Genomic DNA, 21,307 nt, shown 5'->3' with positions numbered 1-21,307 from the left:
ACTGGAGGCGGGAAGGCAGCACCTTCTCTTCCGTGCTCGGGCCCCTGGAGGTCTTGATTGGCCCCGTGGCCACCACAAAAACCACAGAAAGATCTAGATGCTAAGAAGGGAGAAAGGGTGCTTCCGAACACTGCATTTCTTCACTCTGTCGGCCGTCTGGGAAGCACGTGGTTTTCTGTAGCTACAAACCTGGTATCTTTCCTCCCAACCAGAGTCAGTTCCTTCGAGGCAGGACCCTGAAGGTGAGGCTTCAGGATCCCCATTGCACACGGCCCCGAGCTGCTGCCCCTCCAATCGTAACCAATGTCTGCCAAGCCCCAGGAAAGGGCTTTAGCCCAAGTCCACCTGGTCAGGGGGACGGCGACTGAAATGATGCCGGGGCTGGTATGCGGCGTCCTGGGGCGGAGGCACGGATTTCGGTCGGTGTAGACTCGCATGCCTACCAACCCCTGTGCACACACTTTCCGCTGCTTGGAAAGCACTTTCCCTCCTCAACTAACGGGCCGTGACTTAACTCAGAAGTCAGTCGGCTCCGAAGTCTTCCTGGGCCGATTTGGGGGCCAATTTAAGAGAGCCCGGAGCCCCCCGCTAAAGCTCTCTGCTCAGGGAAATACTTGATCACCGGCCTGCCTCTCCCTGAAGACTCTTGAGACGTGAGACACAAGTGAGAACCGGGACTGGGTTTCAGTGACCCTGCATGTCTCAGGGCCCCGCACGCAGTGGCGGCTGGGGGGACGGTTCGGGAAGGCGCGAGCCGAGCGGGCCTCTGTCACCTCTGTCACCCACCTCCCCCTCCCTCCCCAGCAGCAAAAGCTCGGCAGAGTTTTCCAAACACTTCTCTCCTCGTGGCTGCTCCACAGTGACCGGTTTTTGGAGGTTTAAAGACAAGATGGTTCGGAGATACCACAGAAGAAAGGAAACATTGCTGGCTGTTTTTTCTCAGAAGGGCTCCTTCAAACAAACACGTCCCCTGAGATAAGAACCCAGAAGGGATGCAACAACCTCGGTGAATAATACAGATGACACTGTTGGCGCATCTCTGATGATACCATCTGCCACGCCCTTGGCCCAAATCCCTCGGTATTTCCCGGGCATTCTAACAGCAAGAGCGCTCGCTGGTTCTGCCTTTTCAGACTGGCGGTTCTCAAGTGTGGTCCCTGGACCAGGGCTATCAGCATCACGGGGGAACTTGTTAGAAATGCAGACTCTCAGGCACCTCCCCAGACCCACTGAGTCAGAAACTTTGGGGGAAGGGCCCAGGATCCTGAGTTTTAACAAGCCCTCCATCCAGGTGACTGATGTGCACTAAAGCTTGAGCACCATCGTGTTGGACTTTGGCTAGTGGCTGCCACAGTACAAAGTGCAGTTCGAGAAGATGGTAAAACTATATCAAGTCATAGCCGACTTAGTCCCTAAAATCCAGGAATAAAAATCTTTCAACTACATTCTCTCAGATTCTGCCTTATTTCTTTGTGTCATTTCCTTCTGTACTCATAGGTGATGCTCAATATATACCTGGCGATTGACCTTGGAATACCTTAGTTCTTTCATCTTTAAAACGGAAGCTACTTATTCACTGTTTCATTCATCCATTATTTCATTTACTCAATTCATCCAAAGATCTACTGCTTAGCTCAAGTTGGCTCTACCTATCGAATTAATGTTTTGAAACTTTTGAAGCAATTGCAAGCATTATTTAAAGTAGCATTCCTCTTTCTGTATAAACCTCACAAGGCTTTGGGTGTGTGATTTGATCTGTGGTGATTAAGGATTCTGGGGGCAGTAAACCATGTTGTCATTGTGTGCCCCACAATGCACCTTCAAGATTTATACAAAAGGGATATAATAGAAGTCAATCGCAAAAACTGCAAAAGGACCTTCTTTTGTGGCTATACAAACCTTTCAGGCTGCTCTGCTTTACGCCAGGGTCAGTTCAGGTAGATGAAGGGTCTCGTTTCTCAAGACAAACGTGCATTTTCAGGCCGCTACCTAAACAAGGTACAGCCTGCCCCTGAGCTGCTCCTCATGAATGAGTTTGTATACAAACGATTAACTTTGGATTGCAGAAACACTATACCTCAAATTAAAAAAAAAAAAAAAAATTAAATATGCCCATTAGCAGTTTGGCCAGATCCGGACTGTGGCTGAACAAATAAGGGCTCCAACTGGATGTGCGTCCTAAGTGGGAGGAACTGAAAAGCTCCTTCTCTCTCTGGCCTCCGGGGAGGCAGCTCGAACACATGCTGAAGCCCAAGCTCTTTGCAGGAAACTGCCAGGGGCCTCCAGCCTTCAGCAAGAACCTGGGTCCGAGGACCCTGCGTGACAAAGGTGACTGAGTTCTCCACGGCCCTGGACTGGACAGCCCTCACATACCTCCAAGCGATACCTGTCCCTGGGGCTGTCACACTTGGCCCTGACCCTGACCCTGGCCCTGGCTGGGATTCCCTGGACAGAAAAGGTAGTTTTTGGTGCCTTGTTCCTTGTGACAGGTTTGAGGAAACTGAACAGGGTCTGGGCTGTGTCCATCAGGCAGGCAGGTGGCTTGGAGCAGGCATCCGAGGGCTTAGGCAGGAGGACATGGATGGAACAGAGCACACAGTGCGGGGCGGGCGGGGAGGCAGAGCCTGGGAGCGACTCGCCTGCTTTCCAGTGTCCGGGCGATTACTGGAAAGGCTTGGAGGGCACAGCAGGGGGCGGCTAGCTGGGTCAAGGGTGGGGATCCAGGCGGAACTGAGCAGCAGGAATCTGACCAGGAGGTTCGGCAGTACCCAGGTGGGCTCTTTAAATTTACAGCTGACACCAGGGGTGGGGGGAGCTCATGCGTCATCTGGTCCAGGGATGCCAGAGCCGTCCATGTTTTCCCCCCCACTTCCCTCACCCAAGACACAGATCGCTGATGGACCCAGTGCTCTTCCCCGCTAAGCCGGGAGGCATCTGCCTGTCCCAAAACAACGGCCAGGGAACAATCGGGAACCGCTCAGAGTCTGCCAATGAATCACATCTCACGACCTTCCTTCATCTGTACTAATTAACACCAGCTTTATGATTGAGGGAGATTTAATAACAAGTCAGCAAATCCTCACAACAGCTCCATGAGAAGGGAGGGTCTTTCTAGCCCCAGGTGGGAGGCGAGGAGACACCGCGTAAGGAGGTCAAGTTTGGCTCTGAAGGGCAGCCAGCTAAGGGCGGGCGCGCTCCGAACCCAAGCCCCGTCCCCCAGGGCTGAGTCCTTCACCGAGGGGCTGATGCCGTCTCCCGCTCGCAGGAGACTGGCTTCAGGCTCATCACAGAACAAACGAGCACGTACGTTTCGAATATTATATTCGCAGATTCATGAAACGCCAACATTTACAGGATATTAAAGCCATTGTAAGAGGCAATCCGGTAAAGGTGCAATTGCCTTTGTAAGCTTCCAAATGGGAGTGTAAGAGCTTTTACAAAAACGTTTCAGAAACGTGGCTTCTAGGGCAACGGTTTATGGTCAACAGCTTTTTGATCGCTCATGTGAAAAATATGTACTTACATATATTGCAGGAAACCTCACCACTTCCTTCCTAAGCGTCAGTCAAAAACACTAATTACTTGACTAATTAGACTGTGAAACTTCCCTTACAGATGGTAAAAAGGAGCTATTTTCACCCCACAAATTTACTTGTGACATCCCAGCCAAAAAACTGGAGGAATGTTTCAATGGTTTTATTGTAGACAGCATGAAAAATGTAAGCAAATCATATAAAAATAAATTAGAAACTAATGAAAATAGTCTGTCCTCTCCTAAGAAGGGAAAACAGTCTGGTTCTGGGGGAGCGAAGAGCTGGTGCAGGAGGCCTGCTGACGAGGCAGCATCCGCTGTGCCCGGGCCGGCCCTGACACCTCCTCCAGGACCGGGACCGACCCCACGCAGCACCAGGCCTGCCTTGGCTCCTGACTTTCAGGTGCTTTCTTCTCATTCTACCTGTTGCCCTTTGTTTTCTCTCGGCCCTTCCCTACTGGTGAGAGCATCTGTTCACCCGGAAGCCAGGCTGACACGGTCTCCCTGCAGCTCTGCGCTCGATACTTCCGACGGCCACAACCGCACACTTGCCAAAGGACTGGTACCGAATGGAACAGCACCTACCACCAAGTACCGCAGCTCAGGGAAGGAAGTGGCCTCTGACCAGCGGTGTTAGCGCATGGAAGAGCCCCTGAGCTCGCGGGGCCAGCACCCAGGCCCCGGGTCTGTGGAGAGGCGCAGAGACACTCACCAGCATCCAGGCTGCCCGTGGCCGCGGTCCAGCCCATGAGGGGAGGGATGGCGCCCACGACGGCTCCCACCCACGTGTTGGCAATGCTGATCCTCTTGAGCGGGGTGTAGCAGCAGGTGTACAGGAAGATGTTGAAGAGCCCCAGAGCTCCGGTGAGTGGGTTTACGCCCCAGGTCAGAAGGGCGACTCCCGGAACTGCACAGCAAGCGGCAAAGGACACAGCTAGCAACGGGCTGGAAGAGAGCAGAGGACACAGGGCCGTCACCTTCAGCTCCAGGCGATCGCGACGTGGGGCACAGGTACAGGGAAGCGAGCTGGGGGGCGGGGCTGGCCTGGCCTCTGCCCTGAGCCAGGACATCCTCCGGAGGACATTTAGAACGAGGAGGGACTGGCTTGCAGGAGCTCGGGCTGCTCCTCCTGGCTTTGCCAGCCGGGACTAACAAAGTGAAGGGAGTGGAGGCCGCCGAGGCCCTGCCCCACCTCCCAGGCCGCGGACCTCCCGGCCTCCCCGGCCTCATCCGAGCAGCAGTGACCGCCACCTCCTCCCAGGGCTGACGCGAGGGCTGCCCGACACGGCACCCGCTTTGCACGCGGTTCTGTTGCACAGCTGGTGGGAAGTTAAGTGATCGTGACAGACGAACCCTTCGGAACCCAGGATTTAGGATTTGGGCAAAAACCAGTATCTTACTTCTGGAAGCCATTCTGTCCATTTACTCATTCTTTATTTAAAAACATCACCCAGTTAGTACTAATGCGTAAGGACAGTGTGTCCGAGTACCACTACATGTAATAAATTACAGGCTCAGCACGGCACCAGCTCTGTGCCGGCAATGAGACACCACGGGCCGCCCGTGGTGATCGCGCTGCCCGGCCGGACCGTGGTTTATGGACACACAGCTTTCAAAAGAGGTGGCACAACGCCCTACACGTAAATTGTCAGATAAAAGTCTACAGCGCTAAAGATGACCGCAAGCCTGCTTCTCAGCAGAACCTGTTTTTGAAAGTGGACTTCCAGGGCCTCTTGTGAAACGCTTTTCCGAAGTGTGGATAAATTGCATCTACTAGTCCCTGCCCATCTGCATGCTTCTTTACTCCCCTGAAGAAACCTAAGGAGGGAGCTTGAGCCTGTCTCCTCCTTGGAGAAGCCACGGCTCACTCGCAGGCCTCAGCACGTGCCCGCGGGGACGCAGGCGTCACGGGTGCAGCTCTGAGGGGGCTCTGGTTTTAGGGAGGCTGACTCACGTCCTGCAGGCACGCGTGTGGGTGCGGCCGCGTCCGTGACACTGCCTGCCTGTCCTTCGAGGAAAAACACGAGCTGCGGGGTGGGGGGGGGGTCCGGGGAGCAGGAGAGCCCACGGGCTGGAGACCAGGGGACCTCGGGGCGGGGGCCCGTGAAGGGGGAAGGGCCCTTGCAGAATCCTGGCTCCCACTCTGATGTGGGGACCGGCACTGACCCCTTCCTCCCAGGCTGTGACCGCTTGGGCCCGCAGGTGGAACCCAGCCAAATGGGAGTCTTGATGGAAAGAGAAACTGTACAAGGGGTATGCTGTTGTCAAGGCGCCGCTGATGAAGAACCAGGAACCACACCTGAGACTCGGCGCGTGTTCAACCCCGGGGGGTGAATCTCCATCCCGTTCCGCCACCTCTTCTGCATTGTGCATGCATGACGCCTCCCATAGGCCCTCGAGCTGCTCTGGCCCCCCTCCAACACTCCCACCCGACGGCCCACCGCGCTGGGGCTCAGCCAGGGCTCTTCTCCCTTCCCGGTCCTCAGCGTGATGGTGGCAACTTCTCTCCTGCTTCTCAGGGCCCCAGACCCCCTCCAGCCCCCAACCCCTCAACAGACATCCTTCCCTCTTACTAAGAGTGATGGATACCTTCATCTTGACTTCTTCCTCCCATTTTCTCTCTCATTTTTAAAGGTAAACGCTCCAGTTTTGCTCTTGTGTAATCCCCTCCCTGGTCTGTCTTTCACCTTCTCCCTCCACTGAGCCACATCCTCATGTCAACGGCCTTGTTCACGTTTCTCCAAGGTCTGACCATCCCCTCCAAACCCAAACTAGCCTTGACTTCCCCATCCCTCCCTCTGCTATCGGCCCCAACTCTCTCCCTCACACCTACTGAAGCAGATTTCTCTCTGCTGCGACCTGGATAACACCATGTGATACACACCATGTGACCTAGACCACCTAGCTTCCCTGTAGAGCAGACACACAGTTTTCCAGGGGCACGGGGAGGAAGACACCTGGGGTCACCTCTCACATTGGTCCAGAAAGTAGAACTGAAATGGCTAAGAAGCAGTGCAAAAATTGTAACCGCTGTTCTTCTTTCAATCAGGTACTTTATAGCTTATAAGAACAGATTTTTTTTTCCCTATGGGACTCTGAAAAGCTAGTTTTATTTGGGTGGAAGAAAAATGTGGCTCATAAACATTTTTATTTTTCCTGAATTGGACCTTGTGGAAAAAAAAAAAGGCTGTTCACTCCTTCTCCAAGGACTGTGGAAGCCAGTTGGATTCAAAGGTATTAGTGTTGTAAAAAGCCCTTTTACAAAAGTGAGCGTGAATTTAATTTATTGAGATAGGCGATTTTACGTGGAAGTTTAGTTTCTGACCCTTGTCGGAATCACACAAAATCATGAGACTCAAGTTTGGTGTTTAAATCCGTGCTCAGGGGCACGAATGAAAATTGGGTAGGTTGACAAACCATGTAAACAAAAATGAGGATATCCACCCAGGTAGGGATGACCATTCTCAGCGCCCGGGTCCTCAGGGAACCCATTTCCTTCCTGATCCAAGGAGCCTGGGGTCGGCTCATGTTGTGGGTAAAAGCGCCCCAATGACTAATTCTGTGAAGTGTACACTCCTGTGCTCTATTTTTCATAAACATATATGTTTAGCAACAGAGGAATGGTAAAGATGTGGTACTTATATACAATGGAATGTTACTCAGCCATAAAAAAGAACAAAATAATGTGCTTTGCAGCAACATGGATGGAACTAGAGATTGTCATACTGAGTGAAGTAAGTCCGACAGAGAAAGACAAATATCATATGATATCACTTATATGTGGAATCTAGAAAAAGGGTACAAATGAACTTATCTACAAAACACAAGTAAGGTCACAGATGTAGAAAACAAACTTATAGTTACCAGGGGATGGGGTGGGGGGAAGGATAAATCAGGAGACGGGATTGACATATACACACTACTATATATAAAATGGATAACTAATAAGAACCTACTGTACAGCACAGGGACCTCTACTCAATACTCTGTAATGGCCTATATGGGAAAAGAACCTAAAAAAAGAGTGGATAGTTGTATATGTATAACTGATTCACTTTGCTGTATACCTGAAACTAACACAACATTGTAAATCAACTATACTCCGATAAAAATTTTTAAAAAATAAAATTAAATTTAAAAAAATTAAAAAATAAGTACTTACTCTCCCCCGTACATTTGAGGAAAGAAGGGAGAGAGGGAGAGAGGGCGGAAAAAAACCCATAAAAGTAACATATGTTCATTTCCAAAAATTTGGAAGGACAGAAAATCACACAAAAGATTCTAAATTAGCTTTTCAAAGAAACATTGGTTTATAGCTTTCTAGCCTTTTTCCAATGATACATCTACTTTAAAAATAACTGAGAACAGGGACTTCCCTGGTGGTGCAGTGGTTAAGAATCCACCTGCCAATACAGGGGACACAGGTTCGAGCCCTGGTCCAGGAAGATCCCACATGCTGCGGAGCAACTAAGCCCATGCGCCACAACTACTGAGCCTGTGCTCTAGAGCCTGCGTGCCACAACTACTGAAGCCCGCATGCCACAACTACTGAAGCCTGCGTGCCTACAGCCCGTGCTCCGCAACGAGAAGCCACCACAATGAGAAGCCTGCGCACCGCAACGAAGAGCAGCCCCCGCTCACCGCAACTAGAGAAAGCCCACGTGCAGCAACAAAGACCCAATGCAGCCAAAAATGAAGAAAGAAAGAAAGAATTGCTTTGCTTGGCTCTTTAAAAAAAAAAAACAAAAACTGAGAACACAATGAATTGTGGTTTTGTTGCTTATTCTATTTTCAATATATCTTAATAATTTCCCTATGCAGTTAAGAATTATTTTACACCATTATCATTAATAGTTACATAGTGGCCTATTCCGTGGATATACCGCAGTTAATTCAATCAGTATGTCTTTCTGGACACAGCATTTTTCCAGTTTTTAATTAGAAATAATGTTGGGATGAATATCTCATAGACAGGTCGTTGTTCACAGCTCTGATTATGATACATTCTGAGGATAAGTTCCCCGATCACTGAGTCAGATGATATGAACATTTTTAGGGGTTTTGACTTGTACCCCAGCCTGTACCCAAGAGTTTATACTAGTTTACACTCCCACCAGCAGTATATGAGAAAGCCAACTCCCAGAACCTGTATCAACACTGGGCACGGCGGCATTGAACACAAAACAAAAATGAACAAAGTCAAACAAGTTTACTGAGGTAGATAGTATTATCCCCATTTTACAGATGAGAAACTGAGACTTGGAACCAGGACCTGTACTCGGGTTTCCTTGCGGGCTCATTCAGGTAACCCGGGGTTCACCCTCTAACTGGTATGCGGGGGGCACTGGTCTAATACCACTTACTGACGCTCTCACTTCTGGGGGCTGCAGGGCGCTGGGCGGTTGGGGTCTTCAGCTGGCAGCAGCCTCCTGTGGGCTCACAGCTCCTTCAGTTCACCCCACTGCCCACGTGGCCTAACTTCCTACTGCATTCCCTGACGTGGAAACGACTGGGAAGCACTCCATTTCTTTGAAAAAATGGACAGACCTGGGATGTAATACGGTGAGCAAGACAGACATGGTCCTCATCCTGAGGGTGCTTAACCCAGAGTGGGAGACAGTGAAACAGGTGGGAACAGTCAAGTGAGGGGCGAGCCTTCCGGGAGCAGGAGCCCAGTGTGAGCGCAGGTGTGGAGCAGACACGGGAAGTTCGGGGGATGTTGAAGCCAAACCCTGACGGACGGATGGGAGGCGGGCAAAGTGTGGGGCAGCGTGCTTTGGGGGCCGGAGGGGTGAGAGAGCAGAGGTCGGGAGGGCCACGGGGAGGTCTCTAGGCAGATGCAGAGTCCACGAAGCTCCCTCTGCTTCTTACATCAGGGAAGGAAACGATCAGATCTGCTTTTGAGAAGGAGCCCCCTGCGTGCCAGCAGGGCCAGCATTCACTCCCTTCACAAGAGAGGTCCCCATTAGGCGTGTTTTTGAGGAAAATGAATCGCGATCACCCCACTGCACCATTTTTATCAAATGCTCAGTTGAGAGAAACAGCACTCAGGTGGCCAGTAGCCGTAATCTACCTTCCAGACCCCCAAACCCACGGTGGGTAAAGCCGGGCAGCAGGGCCGGGCCCCCTCCTCCAGGCGGCCTTCGGCGGCTGACCCCAGGGCGATCACGCTGCCGTGTTTATTAGCTCCTGGTTTTCCCTCTCCTTGTCTCTCCCATGTCTCCTTTTTGTTGACTTTTTTGATCACTTTTGTTACATTTTACGTAACTTCGGAAGTTAACAGAAGCCTTGTTTCAAATAAGGCAGAATAAAAGAGTTAAGTAAACGAAGGGTGACCCACAGGGTTTTGGTTAGAATCTTTGCACACAGTGAAAATACATCAGTAAAAGAAGCGAAGGGTTCTTTTTGAAGCCGGAAGTAGGAAGAGGATGAGCAAGAATAAAGAGGAAATACATCAAGTGGTATCTGGGTTATTTTTTCAAGTTGGATTTACCGTGAAAGCCTTAAATATCATGGCGATATTAAAGTTGCTTAAGTTTAGCTGTTTTAATAAAGAGATCTATTTTTGATACAGAAAAAGATTAGGAAAGCGCACTCCTTTCTCATCTCTGTTAAATACAACTATGATTTTCTGCCTTAGTCTCATAAAATGTGCTCAGAGCTAAATCTCAGAGACCTGAAAGGCAACACTGTCAAAGACTGATTTCCTGTTATTTTAGGTCAATTACTCAGAGCACTCTTCCTCCTAATCACACTGCTCAGCCCTTGATCAAAAAACCCACCTAGTCTCCCTGTTCATGGGTTTTGGGAAGTATCCCAAAGCTGGGGAGAGACACCCCACCCCAACCTGCCCCGCATTATTTCTCCTTTTATTATTTATTCTTTATTTAAAATTTTTGTTGACATCTTTTTTTCCTCACTTAAATTCCTCAGCAGTTCATCCACACTTCAGGTGGTACTCGGAGGCCTGATTTCTAGAGGTTAAGACCAGAAGGAAGGCCAACAGGAGGCTTCCTCGGGTTTCCCTGGGCTGGGGTGACCCGAGGGAGAGGGTCTCGCTGGGACCTGCTGGCAGACCCTCTGCACCTGTGGTTCTGTCGCGAGCGTGGTCTTTGGACCAGTCACAGCAGCAGCATCACCTGGGAACTCGTTAGGAACCCAGGTGATCTGGAGACCCACCGCTACACTATCACCACCGTGACGCCGGTCCTGCCTGGCCTGCGTCTGGCCAAGCTGACGCAGGCTGAGCCGACAGGACCCTTCCGGTGCTGACTGTGCTGGCCTGGTAAGTCGCCCACTTCCACTTGTCCTTACATGAATGTCACTGCAGTGGAAAGCACTCAGCGCTGTGAACTAGATCTGCCATCAGCTAACGCAGGAACTCAGCTGTACCCCTCAACCCCTCTGTTCCAAAGACCTTGATCTAACCTAGTCATGTGGCTTAACGTGTTTTGGCCACTGAAAGGGCGGGATGAAGCAAGTGTGGCAAAGTCTTGATAACTGTTGATTCTGGGTGATGAGTGTCCTGGGGTTCAGGGTGCTCTCTCTACGGTTGTGTCCCATGGAACATTTTCACAACAAAAATGTTTCTGAAAATGCTTTGATACTCTTTATTCATATTATCATTCTGGTTTCTGTATATGGCATAACTAAGCATGTTGTACAGCCATCAGGTGGTTCCGAGTTCTCTCATGAGAACTCTGATGTTAACTATCTATATAAAAGTGGGCGAATTATTTAACCTCTCTGGTCCTTAGTTTCCTGAACTGTAAAGTACGGGTTGTATTAGGACTCTTTTGATGGCAAGATTGCAACCCGAATCAAACTGGCTTACACATAAGGCTCGGTAACAAGACCACGGGGAAGGCAGGGGTTTTACCCCATGGAGCTATGTGACCTGGAGCAAATTACTTAACCTGCTGGCCTCAGTTCCTTCATCTGTGAAATGGGAGACACTTACGCCATAGAATTGCTTACGAATTACATGCAATAATGTAAATAAAGCACTTAAGAGTGCTCACTCAAGGTGTTCATTCATTATTCATTCAAATCTCTCACTGCCTACACAGCCAGCCGCTACACTAGGTGTGGGTACAGCAGCCGTGAAGACAGAGAGCAGAGTTTAGTCTAGAAAGGAAGACAGACGTTAAACAAACACAAGTACTATGAACTCTGAAGATGCAACATCAGCTATAAGAAAAAGAACAGGTGATACGAGACAGAGTTATTAAATAGAGGACTTATTTAAATAGAGCTGGAGGTAGAGGCTGATAAACTTGCAATAAATTGTTTCCCCTGATTTATTTTTTCAAAATTATAAAGACGTAACGGATATATACTAGAATATGAAAACTCATGTATATATACTCAAGAATGTCAGTTCCTAATCATAAATTATAAATGTATGATGGCTGTGAAGCATGTTTCTAATAACAATTAAAACGGCAGAATATTTCTATCTCCAATTATAACTTTAAATTAAGAATTTAATTTTATTACAGCTAATTACAAAAAAATAAACCAGAACCAGGAGAAACTAGGTTGATCGTCTGCAAAACATTTTTTTAAATTTATTTATTTATTTATTTATTTTTGGCTGCAGTGGGTCTTCGTTGCTGTGCACGGGCTTTCTCTAGTTGCAGCGAGCGGGGGCTACTCTTCGGGCTACTCTTCGTTGTGGTGCACGGGCTTCTCACTGTGGTGGCTTCTCTTGTTGCAGAGCACGGACTCTAGGTGCGCAGGCTTCAGGAGTTGTGGCTCATGGGCTTAGTTGCTCCGTGGCATGTGGGATCTTCCCGGACCAGGGCTCGAACCCGTGTCCCCTGCATTGGCAGGCAGATTCTTAACCACTGCCCCACCAGGGAAGCCCCCGAACATTTTTTTTTTAATGTGCGCTTACACGTCTACCACAGTAGCTGGGATGGCTTTTATTAAGAACCGAGGAGTTAATATCTCTGTGAGTGGATGTTGCTGGAGTGAATTTATAAAGGAAAGATCAGAAAAGCTGGGGAATGGGGTGTGAGAACGGGGTGTGACGATGCTGCAAAACATTCCTAATTGTCAATAAAACAGAAAAAAAACATGTGTGAATAAGGAAAACAGCACAACTTGATGGGGGCGGAGAATGGTGGCAGAAAAAGATCTAGCAGTTTTCTTGAGCTAAAAAAAATTCTTTTGTATCCGTTCACTCACTCATGCAAATAGGTTCACAGCTCGTGCTGAGGGTGGAATGATGATTTATTTCCAAACTCACATCCAAAACTGAGTTACATTTTCAATTGAGAGATCTTTCTGCTGAGCATCAGCGTGAGGTCTTTCTGCTCGTGCCTTTCCTGGCCAAGGCTACCGTGGAAAAGAAACTAAGAGATATGAGTGGGAGGGGAATTTGTCAACACATTTCTATGAATTATTTATTCCTCCCATAAAATCTAGTATTTCTTTGTTTGCTAAAGACCAATCCTTAGTAGCTCTATCAAAGTGGAATCTATAGAAATTAGGAACAAATGAGAAAATACAAGCTTTAATATGATACCTACTCATTACACTTAAATGTAATTTAAATTACCAGACTTTTAAATAATTTACTGGAGAAATGTGGCCTTTCTGTTTAAGTAATGTGTCAGAGAGGTCTATGAAATGTTATATTAAATCAAGAAGGCTTTATATTTTAAGCAGCTCTGCAGGTAATTGGTTTAGACAAAAATTAATCTCATACTTCTTGGTTATTTTTCCGGAATAAATGATTTTTAAATTGTAAAACGAAATTCCCTTTCTTCAAATACAAAAGAAAACTCAAAACCTTAATCAAACCAAGCCAATTTAACTTTAATTTCCTACATAAATCCCACATTTGAGCTTTGACCTGAGTTTTTGGGAAGAGTCTTAACAAATAACTGTTTTGAAAATATCCCCCCAGAATCTTATTTAGGAATTTTCTATTTCTGAACAAGTCTCAAGTTATAGATACTGGGAGGTAGCAGGGCACTGATGTAAATTTAGAATTTAAGGAATATGTGAAGACACTGAGGACACAAAACATATTTTAAAAGGAAATTAGTTACAGCAATTTTTGAAAGACTATCAGTTATATATAAAATGATGGTAACCTGCTTCAAGAAAAAATTAAATTTTACAACTTGTTTAAGAGAAATGCAAGAATAAGTATGTATTTCTGGCATGATTATATTTAAAATATGGGGACTGTGGTACCACATTAAGTAAAACTTTAAGGAGGAAAGCAAAGCAGGTCTGAGCTGAATGAGTTTTTGAAAACTGACTGAAGAATCTTATTAATCTAGGGGGAAGATAAGAAAGATAGGTTAGGGAAAAAAAAAAAAAAAAAAACACTCAAAGGAACACTGGCCCGCTGTTGACCTCTCGGATTCAGCCTTCTAACTCAGGGAGGAAGCGAATGGTTACCTCTTGAATGACGCTACATCGATTCAGCGCAAATTAAGAATATGTTATTTGTACGAAGACTCTGGAATTTTCAAAGAGAAGATTCCTATTGTTCGATCTCCTCCATGAAAACCAAGTTCCTAGTGTAGAGGTCCAATCTCAGTGTTTTCTCACATCCTTGAGGGCGGGACCACCTACGGAATTCCTCCATTACCCCCAGGCCCCGAGGAGGAACACCTAGGCTTGCCTAGGTGGGAGACACATACTTTTCCTTTTTCCTGGTTGCCCCAGATGGTTTAATTCTCTGACCCTCCTCCCTTTTTAATTTATAGGAATCTATTAAAAAAAAAAGCAGCTTTGTTCACCTACATAGACTTAGGGTCAGTGAATTGTTAGGAGTCTTTGAGAAGCTTTAATAAAACACAATGCATAAAAACTGAAGCTAGGAAATAAAGTATCCATCCCTACAGCGCTGGAGACTGCTGGGAGCTGCACGCACTGCAACTACTTGGACGTGAGGGTGCAGATGCGGGAGACTGCATCTCCTGCACCGCCTGGCACCGGGGCCTTTGGTCCAGGACAGTGTTTGCAAACACGGACATCCGTAGGGACCAGGCTGGCAATGTGAAGGCGTGAAGTGGGCGGACTTAAGAAAACACAGGAGGCGTGAGGACCGTGGGAACTGCTCGTCAGGTTGCTCGGGCAGATTCCACGTGGGAGCGAGCCAGAGAAGCCTAGAAATCTGTGGTTTTATGTTCAAATTTTCTATTTTTAAACATTGGCAACTGCAGAAAAGCAGTGTACCAAACAAAAAAGTGCCTCCTCGGCATCTGGTCTGGGGGCTGCTGTTTTGCAGTCTGTGGTCTAGGTGGAAGGTCTCTGCTGTCGAGTGCATGCAGCTCCTCTGCCCCAGGACGACCCCACACCCTGCCCCCGGCGACACTTCTCTTATCTTTGGTGTGGCCGTTTCTTACTCATCCCCCAAGTTCAGCCTTGACATCAAAACACGTCCTCCAAGGACATCTTCCCTCACCCCTCTCTCCTCCCTGTCCGCCCTCCATGGGTGGTCCACGTGCCCTCTGCTGTCACAGCACTTCTTGGTCTCACGCTGACCTCCTCTGCTGCCTTGTCTACCCATCCCCGACGTACACTTTTTCAGGGCGACTCTGTACCATTCATCTTTACATGCCCTGTACCTAAGGCTGGGGCCCAAAATGTTGGCTGAAACAAACCTTTACAAACCAGGCAAAAGAGAGAACACGATCATAAGACTACTGCTCTCGTAACAGCAGTCAATGGGAGTAGCATTTGATGGTGTCGAATCTTTTCACATCATCATCTTATTTGAAAAGGGAGGAAATAAAGTGATAGGACATTAGACCAGATGGCTCCAGGTTATTAGTAGAAGGAGTGTTTGCTCCTATGACTTATTTCCCACGTGACTGCAAGGTACTGGCTATGTCGCTACGATACGATAGTTACTCTGTATATTCATGTTTCTTAGAATATCTAAGTATTGTCTGGTTATAAAAAGGGGCCTGGGGGCTGAAGGATTCCCCCATCCCCAGGACTGCTGTCAACAAATGCTCACAACTCACGATGCTTTCATAAATGCTTTCTTTCTTTTTTCTTATGACAATGAGAGAAAAGCATGTTAACTATCAGAAAACTCCCGTGTTCCTCTCATACAGCCACTGTGATGACTTGTCACAACGACGTGCACACAGGCCTTTTGCTGGTTCTTCCTAGCATGGTTCATACGTTGAATGATTTTATTTTAAGGACAAAGTTCTGTCCGTTAGTACCACTATTATTGAGACCAAATCTGTTCTTCCTGCCACTCCAAATGACTGGTTAACACTAAAAAAAAGAAATTTCTACACCTATAAAATGTTTATGTTCTTATTACATTCTCATTATATACACAACGAGAGACTAATCGTAACTACCCAGAAGCTCTGCAGAGCTTCACCCGGGCCGGCTACGTGTCTACTAGACCAGCGTGACGGGGGGAATGAATAACACTCCCAGGTCCCCTGCAGCCTGCAAGATGTTTACATTTGCTTAAGTGCTTACTGGTAAAACCTTCAGTAAATGTGAAAAATGTCTCCTGTAAATCCCTATAATACTTCAGCTAAACCCCGTTCTTTAAGTTAATAATGCCAACTAAACAATCCATTCATTTCACTCCGAAAACTCAATCTTCATCATTCATTTCAAAGCCAGGTATGGGCGGCCCCCAATTCCAAGTGCTTTGATTCATCCGCTCTGAGTAACCTTCCACTCTGCTCTTGTCGCTGTGTCTCTCCGGCTCACAGCCCACACACCTCACGCTTACAAGTTATGGACCACTCTCGTCGGAGCCATTCAGCTGGGGAAACTAACACTGACATGTAGTCTTTCCCTGTCAACATGACCGAGCTGGAAAATGGATAATTCAAGGGAGACGGAATCAGAATAACAAAGAAGGCCCAGCCCATGCCTGACTTCTTCAGGAAGCTTTCACTGCCCAGCTGGTCCTTATCCGAATCTTCCCTTTCTGACCTCCCGGAGACCTTCTTGTTTGTACCAATTCATTTATTTCCGTCAACACGTGTTTATAGGCTGCCCCGTCTTGTCTGCTAAGCATTTTATGCATTTGGCTAATTTTTCCACCCAGATTATAAGCCTTTTGAGCATGGTAACAATAAAACTGACAGTGCTGGTTCCATTCTAGGTAATCAATAAATTTTTGATGAATTAGACAAGGGAATTATGTAACTCTAAAATATAGAGAAGATACATTTGGCCTTGATATTCTTAAAAAAGATTAATTTTAATTAGGGTAGACCAGGAAAAAAGGTTATTACTTAAAAAAAATATATAAGCTATATTAGAAATTTAAGTCTGAAGGACTTCAACTCAGAGAAAGATGTATCCCTCTGTCTTCTTTGAAAACACACAGGAGAGTGAACAGAAAACAGAGAACTCCAACTCTGACAGAACCAGGAAACCCTCCTACAGAAGAGCAGCCAGATACAGGAGGACAGTGAGAGGACACACAGGTCTGTGCATTGAGGCAAACGGTGAACGTCTAACCCAGAAGGTCTTCCGGAGGCTCTGACTACAGGTCACAGAAGGGATCTGACGTCAAGTGGGTGCTCTGGGGGTGGCGGAGGTGGGCCCCAGTTAGAAGGTGACCAAGTAGAATGAGGGCCGAGGGTGGCTCAAGCTGTTGGAAAGCTGCCCCGGAGGAGTGGCCTTGGGTGCTCTCTGTGCCCTGTATCCCCGCCCCCGCCCCGCTTAACTGCCCCCACCAGCCTTGCCCTTGGCCCAGGGCACTGGACCAGAACTCGGGCCGGCAAGTCTTCTCACACTGGGCCTGGGAACTGGGACAGAGGACTCGGCCGGAAGACCTGGGGGCCAAGGCTGAGGGTTCCATGTCTATGATGAGTCAGTTTAAGTGGAATTGGGACCTGAAGACCCAACGGGCAGAGAGGAATGAGGTGGAAGCGCAGAGGGCAGCAGCCTCGACACGGGGGTGGGAGGGGTGAGGGGTGCCATGCTTTCCGGAAGTCTGGCTGTAAAAAGAGAAGAAAAACCAGACGGAGGGGCTGATTGAACACTCTTCTCTATGACAGAAGGACCACTTGTCCAAATATTAAGTCAGAAGGAAAGGAGCCGACGGGGCAGAGGGCCTGGGAGGCCCAGGGAGCCTCTAAGCCAGGCACCTGTGCTCTGCAAGCTGTCCTCTAGGGCTGGAGCTTGGGGACCAGAAGGCAGAAACGGGGCCCCAGCCGCCAAAAGTAAGTGTTAGATGCTGACAGCAAAAACCTGTGGAGAAGCACCTGGTCTCATCCTCCCCGGAAGAAATGAGGGCTGTCTCAGGAGGAACTACTGAGGATATTCACTTTGAACCAATCATCATCTGCCCTCCCCTCGGCCACCCGAAAGCTATGAAATCCGTTTTATCCAATTAGGACCAAGGTTGCAAGTAAATACAGAGTTTCATCACACAGAGGGCGTTCAAGGACACTGGATACGCGTGTGACATGTAAGCGGCAGGCAGGAAGGAAGTTACTTGTGAGAATACAAAACAGCAGAAAAACAGGGGGCCCAGAGGTGTCAAATTCCTTCTTGATTTTGCCTCGCTCAACCCCAAGTCATCCAGGCTCCCAGAGCCGTGGTCCCCTGGGCGGTGCCGCGGCTGTGCCGACACTCAGCCTCAGGGGCACAGATGCAGGGGTGTGGCCCCCAGTCAACAGAGGTCAAGTCTGCAGGGAGGAGCCGGTCCTGGAGGTAAGACAGCGCCGTCTGGCCCCTGCAGCCCCTCTCCAGACGTCCTCAGACGCAGACGCTGAGCTCTTTACCAAATGCACCGAGACTCCGCCACCAGCGGTGTGTGTAAGGGATGCACCTAAGTGACGTGGGGACAACGTACTCAAGTTCACCAAGTGGCCCCCGAGCCATTAAAGACTCTGATAAATAATTCCACCATAAAGGCCCCGGAGCCGGAGTAGAAAGCAGAAAGCCATGGGGTCAAGTGTTTCCACAGGAAACAGAAGCTGCAAAGGATGTCTCTAGCAACCACCTGCAGTTACTGTGAGCCACAGCGCCCGCTAGACGAGACCACCGGAGTAACTCATAACTGGGTCCCTGAAAGAGTTAAGATGAATTCAAACATGCCATCTAAATATAAAAATGCCTATTCTTTCCCCTAGTGAGAAAGACATAAGAAGCAGTCCCAAATGGTTGACACTTCTTTTTTTCAACTGTAAAAATTTTAGACACACAGAATTGGTATTTTATGTAGGTAACCAACAGATAATTAAAAGTGCTGTCCTCTGTATCCTCCTTGAGAAAATGAAGTAAATAATAATTCAATTTCATAGATTTTTATGGTCATCAAATGGCATTTTAGCTGTAAAGATTTTTTCCTTTGATCCTCAAAAATATTAGAGAAAATTTCTATGGCCTAAGATGTAAGGGGTGTGTTTTTACTGTAATTGACTATTTCAAAAATAGCCAATTATCTTACTATGCCTTGTTTATTTTATTTTATTTTTTTAATTCATTTTTTTTTAATATTTATTTTTGGCTGCGTTGGGTCTTTGTTGCTGCGCGTGGACTTTCTTTAGTTGCGGCGAGCGGGGGCTACTCTTCATTGCGGTGCACAGGCTTCTCATTGCGGTGGCTTCTCTTGCTGCGGAGCACGGGCTCTAAGCACGCGGGCTTCAGTGGTTGTGGCACGTGGGCTCAGTAGTTGTGGCGCACGGGCTTAGTTGCTCTGCGGCATGTGGGGATTTCCCGGACCAGGGCTCGAACCCGTGTCTCCTGCATTGGCAGGCGGATTCTTACACTGCACCACCAGGGAAGTCCTGCCTTGTTTATTAAATATGTATTCAGTGTCACCTTCTCTAATATCTGAAGCAACAGAGACAAACAGCAGCTCAGCAAAAAGAAAGGCAACAGGGGCTTCCCTGGTGGTGCAGTGGTTGAGAATCCGCCTGCCAATGAAGGGGACACGGGTTCGAGCCCTGGTCTGGGAAGATCCCACATGCCGCGGAGCAACTAGGCCCGTGAGCCACAATTACTGAGCCTGCGCGTCTGGAGCCTGTGCTCCGCAACGAGAGGCCGCAATAGTGAGAGGCCCGCGCACTGCAATGAAGAGTGGCCCCCGCTTGCCACAACTAGAGAAAGCCCTTGCACAGAGACGAAGACCCAACACAGCCAAAAAATAAATTAATTAATTAAAAAAAAAAAAAGAAAGGCAACAGCATGAAGCCTGGCAAGCGACACCTTGGGAGGACTGGGTGCGTTTCCCTTCCTTGAGACACAACTGAGCTGCAGTTCATTCAGCCTATGTCGGTCAGCCCTAAGGTGGAAATATATTCTACTCAAAATCATCCTTCATGACCCACCGGAGTCAACCATAAAGTACATGCAAGCTTATATATGTACAAATCTGGAAAATAATGACTAAATCCACTAAGGTTTGAGAAGCGCTGAGTTAAATTAAAAGAGAAAAGAAAAGTCTATATTTAGGTGGCTGGGTGCTCAGAGCATCTGCCTTTGAGACGACTCTCGGCAGAGGGGAGGTGGAGAATTCTACAGGGTTCTGCTTCCCTGCAGGGCGTGTGCCCTTCTGTCTTAACGTCGACTGAATAGGCATGGATTTCTGCTGTGGTAGTGAGGCTGTGAGGCCACACCTTCCCTGGGGGTTGTGTCCTAATGCCTGCTTTGCTTCTCTACCTTATAATGAATCTGTGGTACTGGCACAGAGGGCTGCAGAATTTAAGAAAAGTGATAGGTCGAGAGCAGACGGGTTACAGCTCAGGGAAGGGGTGTTACGATCTCAGACTTCTTTGCCTGGCCTGGTCTCACTGGGGGTGGGTCTGCGGGGCAGCTCAAGCTGTCACCCCAGAAGTGCAACTCCTAGAGTTGGTTTTTGCCTACTGACCCTGTATCTGGTGCACTTGCTAAATTCACTTACTAGTTGTCCCAGTTTTTTTGTCAATTCCTTTGAATTTTCCAGGTAAACAATCGTATTTGTCTGTTTCATTTCTTCCTTCCTAATAGGGATGACCTTTGTCTCTTCCTGCTTTGCGGACCCGCAAGTCAGGAGCTCCAGGACAACGCGGACAGCACTCCACTTCCTCCAGGCGGCCCTCGCAGCTCAGCTGGCAGGCACATTGGCCTCACCCTGCTTCCCAGCTTTCCTTCCTCACTATTCTCCTCCAGGAGCCCTTCACACCAAGTCCAGCCCGCTCACCTGTTTCCATCCTGAAACACGTATTTGCACTCCTGCTCTGCTCCTCTGCTCGCCACGCCCATCCTGCCTGGCAGGTCCTGGCTTGCTTCTCCACCTACCAGAGTCAAGTTGTCCTCCGAGGTCCGCAAGCTCCCTCTAACCTTCGGCCTCACTTTCTCTCCTCATTAATTCACCACTCCCGTCCTTCTCGTCACCTGATGTCACAGGTCATTCACTCCTCGGTGTCTGTACTTCCCTCGCCTGGAGGTCATTTCCACATCTCTAATGACTATCTGTCCGTCCACCCACCTACCCATCCCTCATTCAGCACCAAGAGATCTGCCCCTGCCACGTGTGATGGCGAGCACGAATGCTCCACGACGTCCGGGGTTTTGTCTGTCCTGTTGTCTGCTGTGTCGCAGCATTAACCATCAGGCCTGGTGCACGCGAGGCCCTCAGGACATTCGTGTTATACACATAATCCTACGCACTGGACATAAACAGATGGAAGACTCAGTCTTTGTCTTGGAAGAGCTCTCCACGACGTCCGGGGTTTTGTCTGTCCTGTTGTCTGCTGTGTCGCAGCATTAACCATCAGGCCTGGTGCACGTAAGGCCCTCAGGACATTCGTGTTATACACATAATCC

At 48.3% G+C, this 21,307-nt stretch overlaps 1 protein-coding gene across 2 annotated transcripts in view; it reads right to left on the bottom strand.

The window, feature by feature from the left end:
* The window catches only part of COX10 (cytochrome c oxidase assembly factor heme A:farnesyltransferase COX10), a 109,075-nt gene that overhangs the window by 9,958 nt on the left and 77,810 nt on the right, over nt 1–21,307 (bottom strand). For both annotated transcript variants that reach the window (XM_082373366.1, XM_082373367.1), the window contains exon 6: nt 4,245–4,477. In XM_082373366.1, coding sequence (XP_082229492.1) covers nt 4,245–4,477 — 233 coding nt within the window. The remainder of the gene's footprint in view (nt 1–4,244; nt 4,478–21,307) is intronic.

Source organism: Balaenoptera borealis (genome assembly GCF_965194805.1).
Source record: "Balaenoptera borealis genome assembly, chromosome: 20".
NCBI classification, from domain to species: Eukaryota; Metazoa; Chordata; class Mammalia; order Artiodactyla; family Balaenopteridae; genus Balaenoptera; species Balaenoptera borealis.
This window is presented reverse-complemented; position numbering and strand designations above follow the sequence as displayed.